The 17,682-nt window shown below is 42.8% G+C and overlaps 1 protein-coding gene across 1 annotated transcript in view; it reads right to left on the bottom strand.

Annotated features, from left to right (window-relative positions):
• The window catches only part of LOC133376446 (sodium channel protein type 2 subunit alpha-like), a 156,775-nt gene that overhangs the window by 51,502 nt on the left and 87,591 nt on the right, over positions 1-17,682 (bottom strand). Inside the window, exons 8-13 of the mRNA XM_061608581.1 lie at positions 13,598-13,670; positions 9,565-9,706; positions 7,767-7,973; positions 5,810-6,097; positions 4,617-4,955; positions 1,231-1,363 (exon numbers count right to left, since the gene is read on the bottom strand). Coding sequence (XP_061464565.1) covers positions 1,231-1,363; positions 4,617-4,955; positions 5,810-6,097; positions 7,767-7,973; positions 9,565-9,706; positions 13,598-13,670 — 1,182 coding nt within the window. The remainder of the gene's footprint in view (positions 1-1,230; positions 1,364-4,616; positions 4,956-5,809; positions 6,098-7,766; positions 7,974-9,564; positions 9,707-13,597; positions 13,671-17,682) is intronic.

Below are 17,682 nucleotides of genomic sequence, written 5' to 3'. Positions count from 1 at the left end.
CTTAAAAAAAGCTTTCAAAACATCTAAGATTAAAAACATTTTTAAAAAGAAGGGTTAAGAACATATTAAAAAACAATTCCAACAAAGACACAGACTGGGATAGGTCTCAAGTTAAAAGGCTTGTTGAAAGAGGAAGGTCTTCAATAGGTGCCAAAGAGATAACAGAGAAGGCGCCTGTCTAATATTTAAAGGGAGGGAATTCCACAGGGTAGGTGCTGCCACATTAAAGGTCCGCTTCCTATGTTGTGCAGAGCAGACCTCCTGATAAGATGGTATCTGAAGGAGGCCCTCACCTGCAGAGCACAGTGATCGACTGGGTATATAAGGGATAAGATGGTTTTGCAGGTATCCTGGTCCAAAGCTGTATAGGGCTTTGTACACCAATACTAGAACCTTGAACTTAGCCTGGTAGCAAATGGGCAGCCAGTGCAATTCTTTCAGCAGTGGGGTGACATGTTGACGATACCCTGTCCCACTGAGCAGTCTTGCTGCTGCATTTTCCAGACCAACCTCAAGAGTAGCTTCACACAGAGAGCATTACAGTAATCCAGCCTGGAGGTAACCAGTGTGTGGACAACAGTGGTCAGGCTATCCCAGTCCAGAAATGGCCGCAGCTGTCTTACCAGCCGAAGCTGGTAAAAGGCAGTCCTAGCCACTGAGGTCACCTGGGCCTCTAGCGACAAAGATGGATCCAGGAGCACTTCCAGACTACAAACCTGCTCTTTCAGAAAGAGTACGACCCCATCCAAAGCAGGCAACTGACCAATTATCTGAACCTGGGAACCACCAATCCACAGCGCCTCTGTCTTGCTAGGATTCAGACTCAGTTTACTGGCCCTCATCCAGCCCACCACCAAATCCAGGCAGTGGTCCAGGATAGTTATTGTGTATGTTCTGTTGGTAGTGTTATATCTAGCCTCATTTCGATATGCAAATTTTGATCCAGCAGTCACCAAGTATTGAACATGCATGTGTGAAGCACACCAATCGATTTTTTTTTCTGACTTGCCCCTTTCTAATAATTATCATCAGTGCTTTTCCAGGTCTTGCTTCTTTAATATCATCCCTCAGAGCATCTCATCTTACCAGAAGAGTTCTCTCACAAGCGAGAGTCAAGTGAACTAAACGTCATGGTGGACGGACACAGACACACACAGACACACAGACACACACACACACACACACAGACACACAGACACAGACACACACACACACACACACACACCCTACCTTCCATTGTGTTTGTGATTATGCTTGCTATACTCATTGCTCGTTGCCTTATGGTGGGATCTTCCAGTAAATCCATTGATATCTGAAAAGAACTCGACCGCCTTTTTCTGCTATCTATTTCAGAAGCAGTGCTCTGCAGTGAAGTAAAAAGACTAGATTGTACTATATGGAAACATATACTAGAAAGATAACACAAGCATCAGGAAGTTCATGCCACATGCAGCTTAATAATTTTGCCTTTATTATGCCAGACTTTTTGGAATATCTAGCACTTCAAATACAGGTGTTTCACATATCTGGTTTTAAATGAAATAATTTAAATAGTAGAATGCATTTTATACATGCCACATAGCACAGAGTACAACTTTGCAATAGTCCAGTTCAGGCATCCGGCTTAATGTTATTTATTTATTATTTATTCATTGCATTTGTATACCGCCCCATAGCCGAAGCTCTCTGGGCGGTTTACAACAATGTAATGTTATGGATGTGCATGACGAGGAGGAGACAGAACCTCATCTCAGGAACACTCTCACTTGCCATCACATGAATGAGCTCATGTGTTAGTCTGGTATTTTCATATGTGAACTGCCTGATGCCTTTCTGCTTCTCCAGTGTGATGCCAGGATCATGAATATTGGACAATTACCTGGCTCACAGATGATATCTTACAGATGGTGATGGGTGTGCATATGTAGGCCAAATGTCTGAACTGGCTCCCTGATTATTTTTCTAAACTCCATTTAACAAATGGAGCAATGCAGCAATGGGGAACAACCCCTGGATGTCCTTGGATTACAACTCCCATGAGGTCCAGCCAGCATGGCCAATGGTAAGGGATGATGGGAGCTGTAGTCTCAGCAACATCTAGAGGGCCACAGATTTCCTATCCCTAAAGAAACTGGAAGAAGCTATATGTTAACTGAAGCATGAAGAACTGGAACCAGAGGTCAAAAATGTCTGGTTTTATGATTAGATATCCAGATAGCTTTCACATAGAGGTCCAGTAAAGAAAAGAAAAGAAGTTACACATGAACAATAATTCTTTCACTTCTCAGCGCTAAATTTGTGAACCAGTGTTCCTTCAGGTCTTCACTCCATTCAGGACTGTTTCTCCTTATAAAATATCTAATGTAGTTCATGCCCAATTTCTCTCATTTACAACCTGCCACTTTCATCTCAGTTTATCAGCAACAAAAGTCTGACTTAATTGAGCTTCAGCATGCCAATCATGAACCAGGGATACTGGGATAAAATACACTATGCACCTGCAAACACAATGTATAGTGTCCATTATTACAAAAAATTGTTCTGAAATAACGTTGAACTTTTTAAATGATGTACAGCAACAAAGAAATTGTTCCTATTTTACAGATGGGGATCTGGAGCTGAGAAAAAATTGGTTTGCCAGCAAATTCATTGCAGAGATAAGTTTTAAGGGACATACTAAGTTTTAAGTCAGGCACCTTAATAATCTATTAAGACTATAGCAGCTTTTTCTGTATTTTTCTAACCACAAATTTCACCTTACTCAGGGCATACATTATACAGCAACTAGTATAGATATACCATTGAGGATACACTCAAGGAAGCTGCAGCCAGTTCTGGATCTCTGAACTCCTTTTAAGTACCTGTTTATCACATTCACACATGTCAAGATGCCTACTTAAAACATAATGGTGGGATCCAGAGGATCCTTTCCTCAAGTGGAAGGTGCATCTGTTCACACAAGGTGGGCCACACAGTATCCATCTCTCCTTGCAGACCCCCCCCAAACACATCCTATATTGTTCTAGAAGGTCCTCTGATCCTTCAGCAGGAGACTTTTAGGTGACTACAGGGAGGTGGAAAAGCCAGAGTATCTCTGGATCTAAACCAATATGGCTCTTAGGTTGGGTTGGATTCTTATATTCATTACTGATGTGATAAAGCCATCATGGGTGAGTTTTACAAACATTTTCCTCAAATGTGGCATTATATGACATTTACTAGAGGTGTGCATCAACTCTGCGAATAGCCCAAATTACGAGGTGAATCAGGGAAATTTGGGGAAGATATATTTCCAAGTTGGATCATGCCATTAACAAGGCATCTTGAGGCAAATCAAGGACACCCTAAGCTTCGGAGTGGCTCTGTTGCCTTGGCTGTCCAAAGAAACCACACAGCCCCCACCCCCAGAAATAAAACCAAGCTGAATGCGGAAACATACAGAGCCTGAGAAGGGAGGGATACAGATAACTTTTATTTTGATCGAGAGGTCTAACTTTTAATCACAATGAATTATTTTCCCAGGGTAATCCAACTGTTTTTCACATGAATCTATGCCTTGGCCTTTGCAACTCAGCGGAGCTCTCCACTGTATCCCCCAAAATAGTGGCAGGGGCATAGGTCCACCCCCACCAATGACCCTTGGGAGTTCTTACTGGGAGGGTGACATCTCCCCCACTCCAGTCTTTCTTAGGGATCCATGCTCTTTTTTCCCACCCCCTTCCCATATTCAAGTCAATGGTGATCTCTCCCCGCCCCGGGAGAAGATTTTGCTGACTGTAAAACGGGTGGGGGACCTATGGCCTTCCAGGTGTTGTTGGGCTCCAATGCCCATCAGACCCAACCAGCAAGGCCAACTGTCTTGGATGATAGGAGCCGCAGTCCAACAACATCTAAAGGACCAGAGGTTATAAACCCCTTACCCTGAAAGAAAAGGGTTAGAGGAATTTATGGTGCTACCCAGAATGTTTCCAAATGAAAGTGCTTTTACACTTCGAGTGAGCAACTATTTCTAAGTTGTGACAGGAGATCTACATGATATTTTAAAAAGAAGTGCTCTTCTTGTTGTAAAACCATTATTTGTTGCCTCCCTCTCTGTCTTACCCTGTTGGGCCGAGATGACAGCTGCTTGAGGGCAGGGCCTTGCGCAGTCTACCATGGCACTAGGAATGGAAGAATGCAGTTTGACCTGCAAGGTGATGGAACGCATCCTTTTATCTCTTACTGTGCTGAGGATCATTGGGAAAATGCAAGGATCTACTGGAGGAATGAGAAGGAGATGGGGAAAGGGAAGGGGAATAGAGGAACAGGATGGCGTTCAGGGGAGGGAACAGGCAGGAGCTGGGAGGAGGTAAGAGAAAAGGGGCCTCGGACACTTAACAAGCATTTACTTTGCATGAAGTAAATGTACATTTGGCCACATTAAATTGCCTGACTTGGGATGTGTTTGCAAATACATGGAGGTAAAGGCAGGACCATTACTTTCCGTGTTGCACAGTTTGGAAAGCCTGGATAGTTACAACACGAAAGCTTGTTTTTTCCAAGATGCAGATGCATTTAGACAGCTTGGATTCCATTCTGTAGACCCACCATGCCCATGCTACTTAAAACATCCTTACACTGTCGTCAGTAGTTGCTTTATCTATTATCACCTCTGGGAGAAGCTGTCCAGTGGGCGACAGGAGTGCTGGGGGCCCTCCTACCAAGGAAACCACCCCATTGCAGTCCACACTGCTGTGCATCTTTCCATTCACTGGAAACGTGGGCAACATGGTCTGACTAACGTTACTGCCACATCGCTCGCTATGTCTGCGCAGAATAAAATAGGAACCGCTACGGCTTCCATTGTCTTCAAAGGTGCTCTGCTCACTATCAGCATCTGAGCCCCCTTCTGTGGCTTGGCCTCTGAAGCTGGAAAAGCTTGCTCTGCTATTTCGTCGTGTGGAAAACAGCATGGACTAAGGAGATAGAAATGGAATGGTTAGGTGAACCTTAGGAAGAAATCCACAAATCCCCTTGTTGTTGCTTTTAAAAGAAATCCTAGATTACTTCCCCAAATCCAGATTTCTCAGAATTTGACAAACCACCAAAATACTACCAATAAAACTTGGTGTGCATTGGCAGAAGGGGTGTGTATGGAAAGCAAGCATTTGGCTAAATGATGACCTCTAAAAAAAAGGACCAGCTGAACAAGTAACAAGGATGAACAAACAACAACATAAGTGACAGGGGAAAAATCACTGGGGGAGGTTTGTGGAGGGGAGAAGTGGCAGATGTGGGAAGAGCTATGCTTTCTCTTCTTGGAGCCACAATCCACCTCCCCCACTCCAAGTTGCACACTCCCCCTACTTCCTTTCAGCTGTTTGAACCTCAAACAATAAAAAAATGTCAAGGCCTGAACTTCACCAACTATTGCCATACGAAAAGAAATCCTAAACAATTACATGTTTAAGACAGAGCTTATGCGGATGAAAAAAAATCCCTGAACCCTGTACAGGCACTGAGATCTTGGGACTTTTGCACTTCTTCCCTTGCTTTCCTTTCTCCTTCTCCCCTGCATGTAGAACTGGGGTAGGGAAACCTGTGACCCTCCAGATATTGTTGGACTCTACCTCCCATCAGACTCAGCCAGCATGGCCAATGGCCAGGGACTATGAGAGCTGCAGTCCAACATCTGGAGGGCCACAGGTTTCCCCTCCCCTGACGTGGAAGATAATGCCTAAAACAGATTGGGGAATGTTTCTTGCCATCATCCAGATTCTGCCTGAAAGCTGGAACATTTTGCAACAGAACAAACAGTGTCACAAAATACCTGGTATGGAGAAGTGATCCTGTTTTCATAGGTGAGTCTGTTTCCTTCCAGGGAAAACCGAAATCCCTTCTTTTTGATGCTGCTATCTGATTCAGATTTTGGAAACTTTTTGCCATTTGCTTTCTCCTCTCCTACAGATAACTGTCTTTGCCGCCTTTTCTTCCTCCGGTTCCTTCTTTCTTTAGCACTTTTGGAGCTTAGCCTTGAAATTTCCGAAGAGGTTTCAGATAGTCTTCCAAGCCCACCTTCATCCCTAAAGTCTTTGCAAGCTGCTGCAGCTGCTAGTGCCTGTTGTACAAAGAGAGAACAAGCCTTGTCAATGCCCTGCCAAGAAATACTTAAACTACCATATATTTATTGTAAAACTATTTCAGAATATGGTATCTATGCTTTAATAATACAAGGAGGAGATGTAGGATTTCCTCTGCCAAGTATTAACAAAATAGCTTCTGACTAAGGATCTGGATGTGGTAGAATCACTGGAAGTTGAATCTAGCTTGTATGTTTATTTTACAAGGGCTGTTGCCACATGTGCCAATGTATTACATACTCTGAATATGGTACACTGGTGGAATGCTGCTTTTTACACCAGGGGTAGCCAACATGGTGCCCTCCAGATGTTGCTGTACTAAAATTCCCATCACACCTGACCACTGGCTATGCTGACTGGAGCTATGGTAGTTGGAGTCTAACAACATCTGGAGGGCATCATGGTCTATGCCTCATGGGCCTTAGTGCACAGGAAGTACCTTCTGTGTAAGGGCTGCTCCATTCTTTGTGTCAGAAAATGCTCCATGAACCCCTCACCTAATAATTCTTTTTAAAAATGCATATTTTCCTGAATCATTATTTTATTGATGAGAGTTCTCATCCAGTTGTTGCTTTTTAAAAAAATATGCTTCTTATAGCTAGATGAAGTTGATTCATGGTTTATTGTCCAAAAAGTGGTTCCAAGCCATCATTGTCAGAAGCACCTTAAAAAAATCAAGAGTCATTCACAGATGTCCTTTTAAGACTATTCATTTAACAATATTTTATTTATTTATTACATTTATATCCCACCGTTCCTTCAAGGAGTTCAAGGTGGCATACATGGTTCTCATCTTTACAACAATCCTGTGAAGTAAGTTAGGCTAAGAGATAGTGACTAGCCAAACGCCAGCCAGTGAGCTTCATGGCTGAATGGGGATACGAACCCTGGTCTCCCAGGTCCTAGCCCAACACTCTAACCACTATGTCATGCTGGCTCTCAATATTCCTTTGTTTGCTATGAGATGTGAAAGTATATTTGCTGTTGAAAAGCACATCCAGTAAGTAATGCATCCAAATGACTACCTGTAAGCATGGGTGCATGAGTGGAGCCAATCTGGTGCTTCCACCAGTGCACCTACACAGCCCTGACTTTGCCACTGGCTCACCCCTCTCTCTCCCATTAAGTGGCAGTGATATCACTTCTGACAGGCTCCATTGAGCAAGCTGCTACTGCCATAGTAAAATTGTCAAGTCTTTAAAGGTGTCACAGGACTCTCTGTTGTTTCTGAACTTAATCTATTAACTTTTATATTCCCAAAATGTACGTCAATAGATAGTTTATTTAGCATTGCATGGGGATTCCACACCAGTCCCACTAGAAATCAACAGAGCTTTGTGTAACTGTTGTCTATCTACTGATGGATTCATCCCTTCATATGAACCCAACATAGAATTTCATTATGAATGCATTTGTACATGTTCTTGCACAAGCAGGGTTCCCCAGTATCATTAATGGAGGGGCTCAACCATCTCTCGGGGTGGGGTGTTATAACCTGCACTGAAGTGAATGGGGAGGTTAATGGGAGTAAATAGGGCCCAAGTGCCTGATGGAACTGCTGCAAGGAATCTCTGGAATATGGATAGTTACACAATCTATTCTTCTATTTGTTGGAAAATGCTGCACTGGTGCAAAGGTCTCCAGTACCTGGGCTTCCTCTTGATGCCTCTTCAGCTGTTCCAGCATCTGCTGATATTCAGCTTCCTTCCGCACTGCTTCTTCCATGGTGGCCTGATTCTGCTCTTCGTAGGCCATGGCAACAACGGCCAGGATCAAGTTGACCAGATAGAAAGAGCCCAGGAAAATCACCAGGACAAAAAAGATCATGTATGTTTTGCCAGAAGCACGCAGAGTCTGGGGAAATCATAAGCAATGCTGGTTACTGGATCAGTTAAACTGAACTTTAAAGAATGTGTGAAATCAATGGACTGATGTTACTAAGGCAACAATCCTAACCTCACCTGGGAGTAAGGCCCACGATTCAGTAGGTCTTATTCCTAAGTAGACATGGTAAGGATTATGCTGTTACTTACATAAGTTACCAAGCAGCCCCCTGAAATCTGCTCTGGAGGGTTGTACGATTCTGTCGAATAGCATGGAAGTGTGGAGAAGAAGGAATCAGAGAAAAACATGCCTCTCCTCCCACACCACCAACTGGAGCCTTCACTGTAGCCACTGCTGCAAACAAAATGCACTCTTCCACTCTTGGAAGGGCTACTCCAGATCAGATCGAATGCATAAATTTCTCCAAATGTTATGCGCCAGGTATTCAGCAAGACATTTATGGTGAGAATGTTTAAAATACATATGCAATACAGCACAGCTGTTTTGAACATTTCAAAATTACATTTAACTTACAACTTTGTATTTAAGATTTGTGCAAGATTGTTGTACAGACAAGGAGGTATAGGTGACATTCAAAGATTACCTCTTAAATGCCATATTTAGGGTCTATGTGGGAACTTGTATAAGGATCATTATTGAAGTTCATTCTCTCTGCCTAGTGGATGGAATTAAGCTGTTAAGTAGGCTGTGGAGACATGTATTAGTCACCTCACAGATAAGAGCAAGAGAAAGCTGTGAACTCTTTCACAGCAGGTCAGTATAGTATCCCTATTAGGTCATAGGCACAAGACTAGCTGGAAAGAAAAAGATCTCTAAACTCATGATCCATGACTCATTCTACTATAAAGGAGGAATCATGAGAGTTTATAAAGACACTTTCTCAGACAGGAGAGGGGGAAACAGCAGACACAGACAGAGAGAGAAGTCAGTGATGGAGGCCTGAGGGGAAAAACATCCCCCTTCATAGCTAAAGATCCATCTAGGCTATGAATGATAGAGTGGCAACCAGTTGCCCCCAGGGAATCTCTCAAACACTGCTGCCAAGGATTGTGAGATATTTTGTTTGCTTATAGGTCTATATTCAGCAATAAATGCTATTCGGTACTTATCTTTTGTTATTAGAAGTTTATCCTGGATTAACGAACAACTATCTATAACCAATGAATTGGCAGTTACCATGGAAGAGGAGTGGCTACCCTGTGACAAAATAAACTTTCATTTATAAGCTCTATCCTTTCTATGCAGTCTGTAAAGTTTAGCCTTTTCTCTTGGAAAATAAACTGGTTTACAGTGCAGCAGCTCTTTTTTATTGAACAGTTATTTAATAGAGACAGGAACATAGGAAGCTGCATTATACTGAGTCAGACCATTGATCCTTCTAGCTCGGTATTGTTTACATTCACTAGCAGTGGCTCTCCAGGTTTTCAGGCAGGGAGTATTTCTGAGCTCTACCTGGAGATGCCAGGAATTGAACCTCCCACTGGGCTGGAGCATTTTCTCCTAGAGAGGGAAATATATATGTATTTAAACATGGGTAGTATTAGCTCTGCCTTTCCCTTAAGTACAGTATCAGCAAAATCCTGTTTTGAGGATCTCTCACCAGTTGGTAAAGATTTTCCCAGTAGTCCTGAGTCATCAGCCGAAAGAGTGACAAGAAGGCCCAGCTGAAGGTATCAAAGCTTGTGTAGCCATAGTTGGGGTTTCTGCCAGCTTTTATACACGTATATCCCTCTGGACATTGGCTGTAAAAGAAGGCAATGAAAGAAATGACTGTTTCTAAATCTGATCTGACATTATGCCTACTAAGTAGGGATTGTGGAGAATTTCGTTTGATCCACATTTTAATTGAACCAATCCAATCTGCACCTTCCAGACTATTATAGGATCAGAATTTAAGTATCTTTCAAATTTCATATTTTTCTCTGAATTTTGTGATGTAGTTCTCAGACAAAAATAATGTACAAAGATGTATTAAAATGTGTTTCAGATAAAATAATTTAAAAATGCATACATTGAGATAATATACATATTATATGTGACCACGTATGTATTTAAATACAAATTTCCGTATGGATTTCTTTTTAAATGAATGGATTAATGCGAAAACGAATGAACACATGTGAAATTGACATGGACGAGAAATAGAACTGATCTGTCCATCCTTACTGCTGACTCAAATGCACTCCACAGTGCTCCTTCACTGATATCTTTCCAGCGCCAAGTAAATATTTATCTTTCTTCCCAGGCATTTGATAGGCAGAGATGATGTTTCTATCAGTGTCCTGCCAAAGCTATCTGTGGCTGATTGGGGGTAGTTGTTTGATTATTTTATTTTTAAGGTAGGCTATATTTAGTTTTGTTTTTAATAACTGTAAGTTGCTTGGAGATCTTCAGGTAACATTAATAATAATATATATATAACAGTTCGGGTTACTACAATTTCAAAGGTCTGAAAGAAAAAAAGTAAATGTAAAATAAAAATAGCTGAAAGAAGCGGAACCTCAACTGATGCTTGCAAAATAAGAAATGTGTTGCGGTGTGTGCTATGCCCAATGTTTCTGGACTAGTTAGGAACATAGGAAGCTGCTTCATATTGAGTCAAACCATTGGTTCATCTATTGACCGTGGTCCAGCCCCACCTGGAGACGCCGGGACTGAACTTGAGACCTTCTGCATGGAAGGCAGATGGTCTACCACTGAGCTACGGCCCTTCCCCCGATAGGTCCAGGCTATTTATCAGACCGTATCTCCCTGTATGAGCCTGCCCAGGCCCTGAGATCCTCAGGAGAGGCCCTTCTCTCAATACCCACATCTTCTCAAGTACGACTAGTGGGGACGCGTGAGAGGGCCTTCTCAGTGGCTGCCCCTAGGCTTTGGAATTCCCTTCCTAGGGAGGTAAGAATGACCCCCTCCTTGCAGTCCTTCTGCCGACAAGCAAAGACCTTCCTATTCCAACAAGTCTTTGGAATTGAAGGCTAAGGATAGGGCGTGAAGGGTGCTGCATTGCTAATGTCTATTATATTATTTTTAAACTAGTTTGAACTCTTTTAGCTATATGTGTGTATGGTTTTAATATTGGAAATAGTTTAATCTTATTTTAATGTAGATTTTGTATGTTTTTAATTATATGTATTTTTTATCTGGAAGCCACCATGAGTTCCAGTTTTGGAAAAATGGCAGGGTATAAAGACAACAACAACAACAACAACAACAACAACAACAATAATAATATTGCCTTCTAGAGCAGGGATTTTATACCACTGTCTGAATATTAATGTTGTATCACTAAGAGCACAGCACAGTACATTTCCTGAGCATCAGTATGAGCCTTTGCCTCTTTTGTTGCCGATTCTACTTTTTGGTGTTCCTCTTCCTTTCCTTTTGAAAGAAAAAGGAGCAAACCCTGGTTTAGTTTCCGTACGCCGTGAATACAGGAAGTGGGCCAGAGTTGAGTGGCATCCCGGTCCGGTGGGATAGGTTTCAGCCTCTTCCCTCTGAGGAAGTGGACAAGGTGCTCTCTACTGTGAGGCCGACCACCTGTCTGGTTGATCCTTGCCCCACGTGGCTCATTATGGGCTGCAAAGAGAGACTGAGCGAAGGGATCACGGTAGTGGTGAATGCTTCCTTGGAAGAAGGTGTAATGCCATCAGGCCTCAAGGAGGCGGTAATAAAGCCCATTCTGAAAAAGCCCTCCTTGGATCCCCAAGAGTTGAACAACTTTCGCCCGATCTCTAATTTACCATTCTTGGGCAAGGTGATTGAGCGAGTGGTGGCCAAACAGTTACGGACACACTTGGATGAAGCAGATTATTTAGATCCATTCCAATCAGGCTTTCACTGGACATGGAACTGAAACAGCCTTGGTCGCTCTGGTGGATGATTTAAGGAAGGCGTTGGATAGAGGAGAATATGCTTTCCTCGTCCTCCTGGATCTCTCAGCGGCTTTCGATACCGTTAACCATGGTATCCTTTTAGATCGCCTGGGGGGAATGGGAATAGGAGGCACTGTTTTACGGTGGTTCCGTTCCTATCTTTCAGACAGGCATCAACGGGTAGCATTGGGAGATGAGGTTTCAGACCCTTGGCCTCTACATTGTGGTGTGCCACAGGGTTCTATCCTCTCTCCCATGCTATCTAACATCTATGTAAAGCCACTGGGAGCCATCATCAGGAGATTTGGGTTGCAGTGTCACCAATATGCGGATGACACTCAGCTCTATCTCTCGTTTAAGTCCTCACCAGAGTTGGCTGTGGATACCATTTCCAAGTGCCTGGAGTCCGTAAGTGAATGGATGGGAGGTAATAGGCTGAAACTGAACCCCGACAAGACCGAGGTGCTGCTCGTGGGAGACAAGAGAAGGTTAGGAGATATAGACCTGGTGTTTAATGGGGTAAGATTTCCCCTGAAGGACCAGGTCCACAGCCTTGGGGTCATTCTTGACTCCCAGCTGTCCATGGAGGCTCAGGTTTTGGCAGTGAGCCGGGCAGCTTGGTATCAATTACATCTAATACAGAGGCTGCGACCCTACCTTCATGTCCATCTGCTCCCACGGGTGGTACATGCCATGGTCTCCTCTCGCTTAGACTACTGCAATGCGCTCTACGTTGGGTTACCCTTGAAAACGGTCCAGAAACTACAGCTGGTACAGAATGCGGCGGCACGTTTAATTAAGAACAGCCGTCGCCGTGATCACATCACACCGGTGATGGAAGATCTACACTGGTTACCAGTTGTTTACCGGGCCCAATTCAAGGTGTTGGTATTAACTTTTAAAGCCCTATACGGTTTCGGCCCAGTTTATCTGAAGGAGCGCCTCCAGCATCACCAAATATGCCGCCTAATGAGATCAGCCTCACAAGACCTTCTCTCAGTCCCACCAGTTAGAACAGCTAGGCTGGTGCGGACCAGAGAGAGGGCATTTTCGATTGTGGCCCCCACCCTCTGGAATTCCCTGCCATATGACCTCCGCCATGCCCCCTCCCTGCCAAGTTTCCGCCGAGCCTTGAAAACCTGGCTATTTAGGCAGGCATACAAGCTTCCTGGGGTGGACTAGTCTTATCTTGTTACAGTTATGGGTGGTTTTTAGCTTAATTATAGTTGAGGTTCCTGGTTTATATGTGTATTTTATATGTTGTATTTTATCTATTGTGTACGTCGCCTAGAGTGGCCGCTAACCCGGCCAGATAGGCGACTCAGAAATAAAATTTTATTATTATTATTATTATAACTACGCTTCTGGCATTACAACTAAGTGTATAACATAAGCTATATTAACTTATCACAATTTGTAGGAACAATCTACATTTCTACAAAGAAATTGTAGAAAAGAAACATTTATGCTAAGTTGAGCTCTTATAAAACAAAACATTACAACAGCATGGATCCATTTGCCCTGTACAAGTCACAGTCCCCCTTTCCCCTGGGAGTCCCAATACTCGCTCCAGCTGCAGCCCTGTGCCACATCCCCTGGAAGTGACTTTTTGTAGGATTTTGGAAGGAAAGAAATGGCAGAAAATCCTTATTTCATTAATGGAATTCTGCTTGCAGCTTTTAGAATTCGAGTGATGTCACTAGATTAGCCAACTTAAGTCGCATGATTAACGGTGGACATAACATTTTGAAAGTTGCTTACCCAGCATCTGAATTATTTCCACAAAGCAAGGGATCCGTTGACCCTTCCAAAGTGTAAAAGTGTTTTGGTTGTTCTAAGAAAGAAAGAAAAAACTGTCACATTTTGATTTCATTCAACTCATGATCACTTTATTATAACCATTAACTACTAAAGAATATTTGAATAAGAGGGGCTACAATCTAGCAAACCCCTTGTGTACATGCAAAGTCTTGCACACAAACACACAAGGGAGATTTCCACTTATCCTAGCAGATATCATTTGGTGTTCTGATGATTGAAAAAATAGCAACCTGTGTTCATGCAATGTACTAGGGGAGCTACTATTGGGAAAGATACAAGCACCTACTCTTTGGAATTCCCTCCTCTTAAATATTGGACAAGCACCATCTCTGTTATCTTTTCGGTGCCTACTGGAGACCTTCCACTTTCAACAAGCCTTTTACATAGAGACCTTATCTCAGTCTACGTCTGTTGGAATTACTTTTTTAGATTTTTTTAAGCTTTTTTTTTTTTAAAGATGTTTTGTTTTAATATGTTTTCAAGGTGTTTTGTTTTTAAGACTGACTAGAGGGCACATAACAGCAACAACAAGAGTGTTTTTAGTGTTTTTGTTTGTCTCTCCTGGGAGGAAGGGCGGGATATAAATTAAAGCAAGCAAACTCTGTTGTCTGGATTCTTTTCAGTGACCCATGTGTAGCATGATCCTATGCATGTTTACTAAGAAGTCAAATCCTCTTGTTCAATGGGAGTTACTCCCAGACAAGTGTGGATATAATTGCAGCCTAAGGTTATTACTGTAGAGAAGGTGGACAATCATCAAGCAAGAGTAAGAACACCTGGAGATTTTTGGAACAGACTAGCTTTATTGTAGCTGAAACCACTAATCAATTAATCTCTTTGATTAATAATTACAATGAAATATAAAATGAGTTATTAACTGGTTATTTATTGCAATTATGTATTTCAGCTTTTGAATGGCATAGTTTTTTTTGTATAAACAATGCTTTCTCTTCATTTAAGCAATGCATTTAAGATTATTTGTCCTGCAGTGAATTAGGTTTCCATAGTATTTAGTCCAGATAAACTACTAATGTAACTTAGCCAAGAGAAGCTCTTAGATTAATTAATCAACATCATTGTAACGCCCTGCAAATGATTTTTTTAAATTAATAGACTGGTTGGAAAATCAACTAAAAGCAGAGCAGACTGAATTTTAGTAATTTGAGTCAAGCACCTTAACCAGTACACCACACTGGCTCTCATAACTACTTAGATTCTCAAATTTAAAAAAATTATTAAAATGATAGTCAAAGGCTGCAATCGTAAATTGACTTGGGGAGCAATCCATCTTGAGTTTATGCTGGGCTGGGGGGAGTTGGATGTGGGAGACCCCTGGCTGAGCTGGCAGGCTCCCTACCAGGACCTGCTGGCAGAAGCCCCTTGTCCCAGCTGCAGTACTGCTGGGACCCTGCCATTGCCACCAGGGGTCTGCTGGGGACAGCCAGCCCAGTGGATGGAGAGCCAGCGAAAGCCCCCAAAATGGGTCATTCCAGAGGCGTGGTGGGGGAGGACCCATGGGGGGAACTTACACGGCATCCAAATCCCCCTCAGGGTGCTCCTGTGGGTCCTGATCCACACAGGAATTCCACCAACAAAAAGGTCAACAGTAGAAAACAAATGAACTATGGGTCAATGGGGACTCCCCAGTATTGCTATTCGTGGGAGCTGGGACTTCTCTTCTGGCTCCCGCATGCAGTTCCCGATGCAGCCTGCATTCACCCGGGCCAGCAACTGCCAAATGGGGTGTGGATGCTGCAGAGTTTTCCTCCGGTTCCTCCGCTATTGCCTCCCCCTTTGCCAGCTTCCCATAATTTGGATTGTTCTGCTGCTCAGGAATAAACCCAAAGCAACACAGTGACTTCCAAGTAAACCTGCACAGAATTATGCTGTAAATGTAATAATTTTTATTAATCCAAAGTTTAGCAAATTATCATTGTTTTTCACAGTCAGTCCAAACAACCCCATGGAAGTTAGGTCATTCCCCTCCCAATTATCATGAAGGTCATGGCTGAGTGCCAATTAATTGCACCTTAACTTTTTTTTTAAAAAAAGAATAGTTCATTAAAGATTATTCATAATCGTAAATAAATAAATAAATAAGTAAGGCATGGCAATTAGACAAAGAAATTTTGAAAATAAAACCGTATGGTACTTATGGATTGTACAAAACTATTGGAAAGAAGAGAACTTCTATTCCCGTTCTTAGAGTCTTGGTTCTCTGCAGAATGACTGCAGAAATCTTACGGAGATATAAAACAAGACAAAGGAAACAAGAGATGTGTGTCAATTGGATAAGGAGTCAGATTACCAGTCATAGAAGTTGTGGTGCGGGGTCAATCTTGTTGTGAGAGTGCCCCAGAATAGCATCCCATATGCCACTGGTTCCCAAACCTTTTTTCCTCCAAGGACTGATAGAACATTTGAGGGACTTCGTGGATTACAGTGATTTTTCTGCCTCTTGTGACAACTGACATGCACTGTGCTAGATGCTATTGTATTGGTATTGCTTCTTTTATTTATACTTTATTTTATTCTATGGAATTCAAATTGTAATGTAATATATAATCAATAATAATACTATTAAAAACCAATATAATTATCTAATAGAATAGAACCATATGGAACAGAAATTATCTGTGTGTAGGTAGTTGCAAACGGCAGGTAATCTGGGTAAGTGGTGGCAAAGGGCTGAAAAGGTTTGTACTCAAAGCGCTCCACAGATATGATCTACAAAAATCCCTTAAAATCTGTCAGTACTTCCCCTTCACTTCCTTGGCCCTTTTTGTCCCCCCAAATAAAGTCAGTTTTATCTCTTGTTCTTCCCAAACCTCATGCACCCATGCATGTTTACCCCACAGAGATCAATAGTGGATGTGCATTGGACTGCAGCCTTAAAAGCTGGATCCCATGCACCTTTACTCAAAAGGTAGCCTAACTGTGTTCTATGGTGCTTACTCATAAGCACATATCGTAGCTCACTGCCTTGAAATCTCTTGGTTTTACCTCTCCTTACCTGGTGGCTCTCAGTGCAGCCATCCAGGCTGTTGAGGAGGGGCCCTTCTGTTTTGAAGATGTGGAGGGGGCATGGTACATTACAGGGGGCTAGAAAATGGGGGGTGGAGGAAATGTGGAGGGTGTAAGAGAGGAACAACAGTAGTTGCAAAAAACAAAGAGCACTGTTTATTAAGCCTCGCTTGTTTGACTTCACTCCCTGACTGCCAGACTCTAGGCACAAAGACAGGAAGAGAAAAAAGGTGGGAAGAGCCACCAGAAGGGACATCAATCTTCAATCGTGAGGTGGGAGAGACAAACTACCCACCTTCAGCAACTACTGCAAATAGGATTGGAGGGCTGGGTCACTTCCCCTCACTGGGGGAGGGGGACTTTTCATGCCCAGTAATCTTCCACATATCCCAAACCAAAATAGACTTATGAGAATGTGGATTGTTGCACTTGCTCCGGGGGGGGGGGAGCGGCTGGAAAATGGCATACAGTGCAAAGCCTTAGAACAATGGAGCAGGCTTCACAAACATGTTGCGGACCACCAGCATGAAGCTCGCGGACCACGGGTGCTCCATGGACGACAGTTTGAGAACCTCTCCCATATGCCATTAAATGTGTGCAACATGCTCCTTCGTTTAAAGCCACCTGCGCATTACCTCATGCATCTACATCTTGAAAGGGAAATGTGGTTGTGCTGATGGCCCCATCCGATGTCATGCAGTTCACCACCCTCCAACATCCATGCACTGAGCATCCATATCTGCAGCAACAAAGCTTATGTATGTAAACTTTCATACAATCAAGAATCCCAATTTCACAGATTTCCTGCTTGCATGGAAGTCTACTAATGCAGGCTCAACATGCAGAAAGCAGAACGAGGATTAGTTGGTGTGGCCCCTTCCCTTTCAACAAATGGACTCCCTTCATGTAAGTAACACACAAAGGCATCATATGCGTGTCCCCCCACTTGAAACTGATGTTAATTCTGAGAGCTCTTTTTCCCAGTCATCAATATGAAGAAA

The sequence above is a fragment of the Rhineura floridana genome, chromosome 2, assembly GCF_030035675.1.
Source record: "Rhineura floridana isolate rRhiFlo1 chromosome 2, rRhiFlo1.hap2, whole genome shotgun sequence".
Classification (NCBI taxonomy): domain Eukaryota; kingdom Metazoa; phylum Chordata; class Lepidosauria; order Squamata; family Rhineuridae; genus Rhineura; species Rhineura floridana.
Note: the sequence above shows the minus strand (reverse complement) of the source record. Positions and strands in the feature narration are given on the sequence as shown.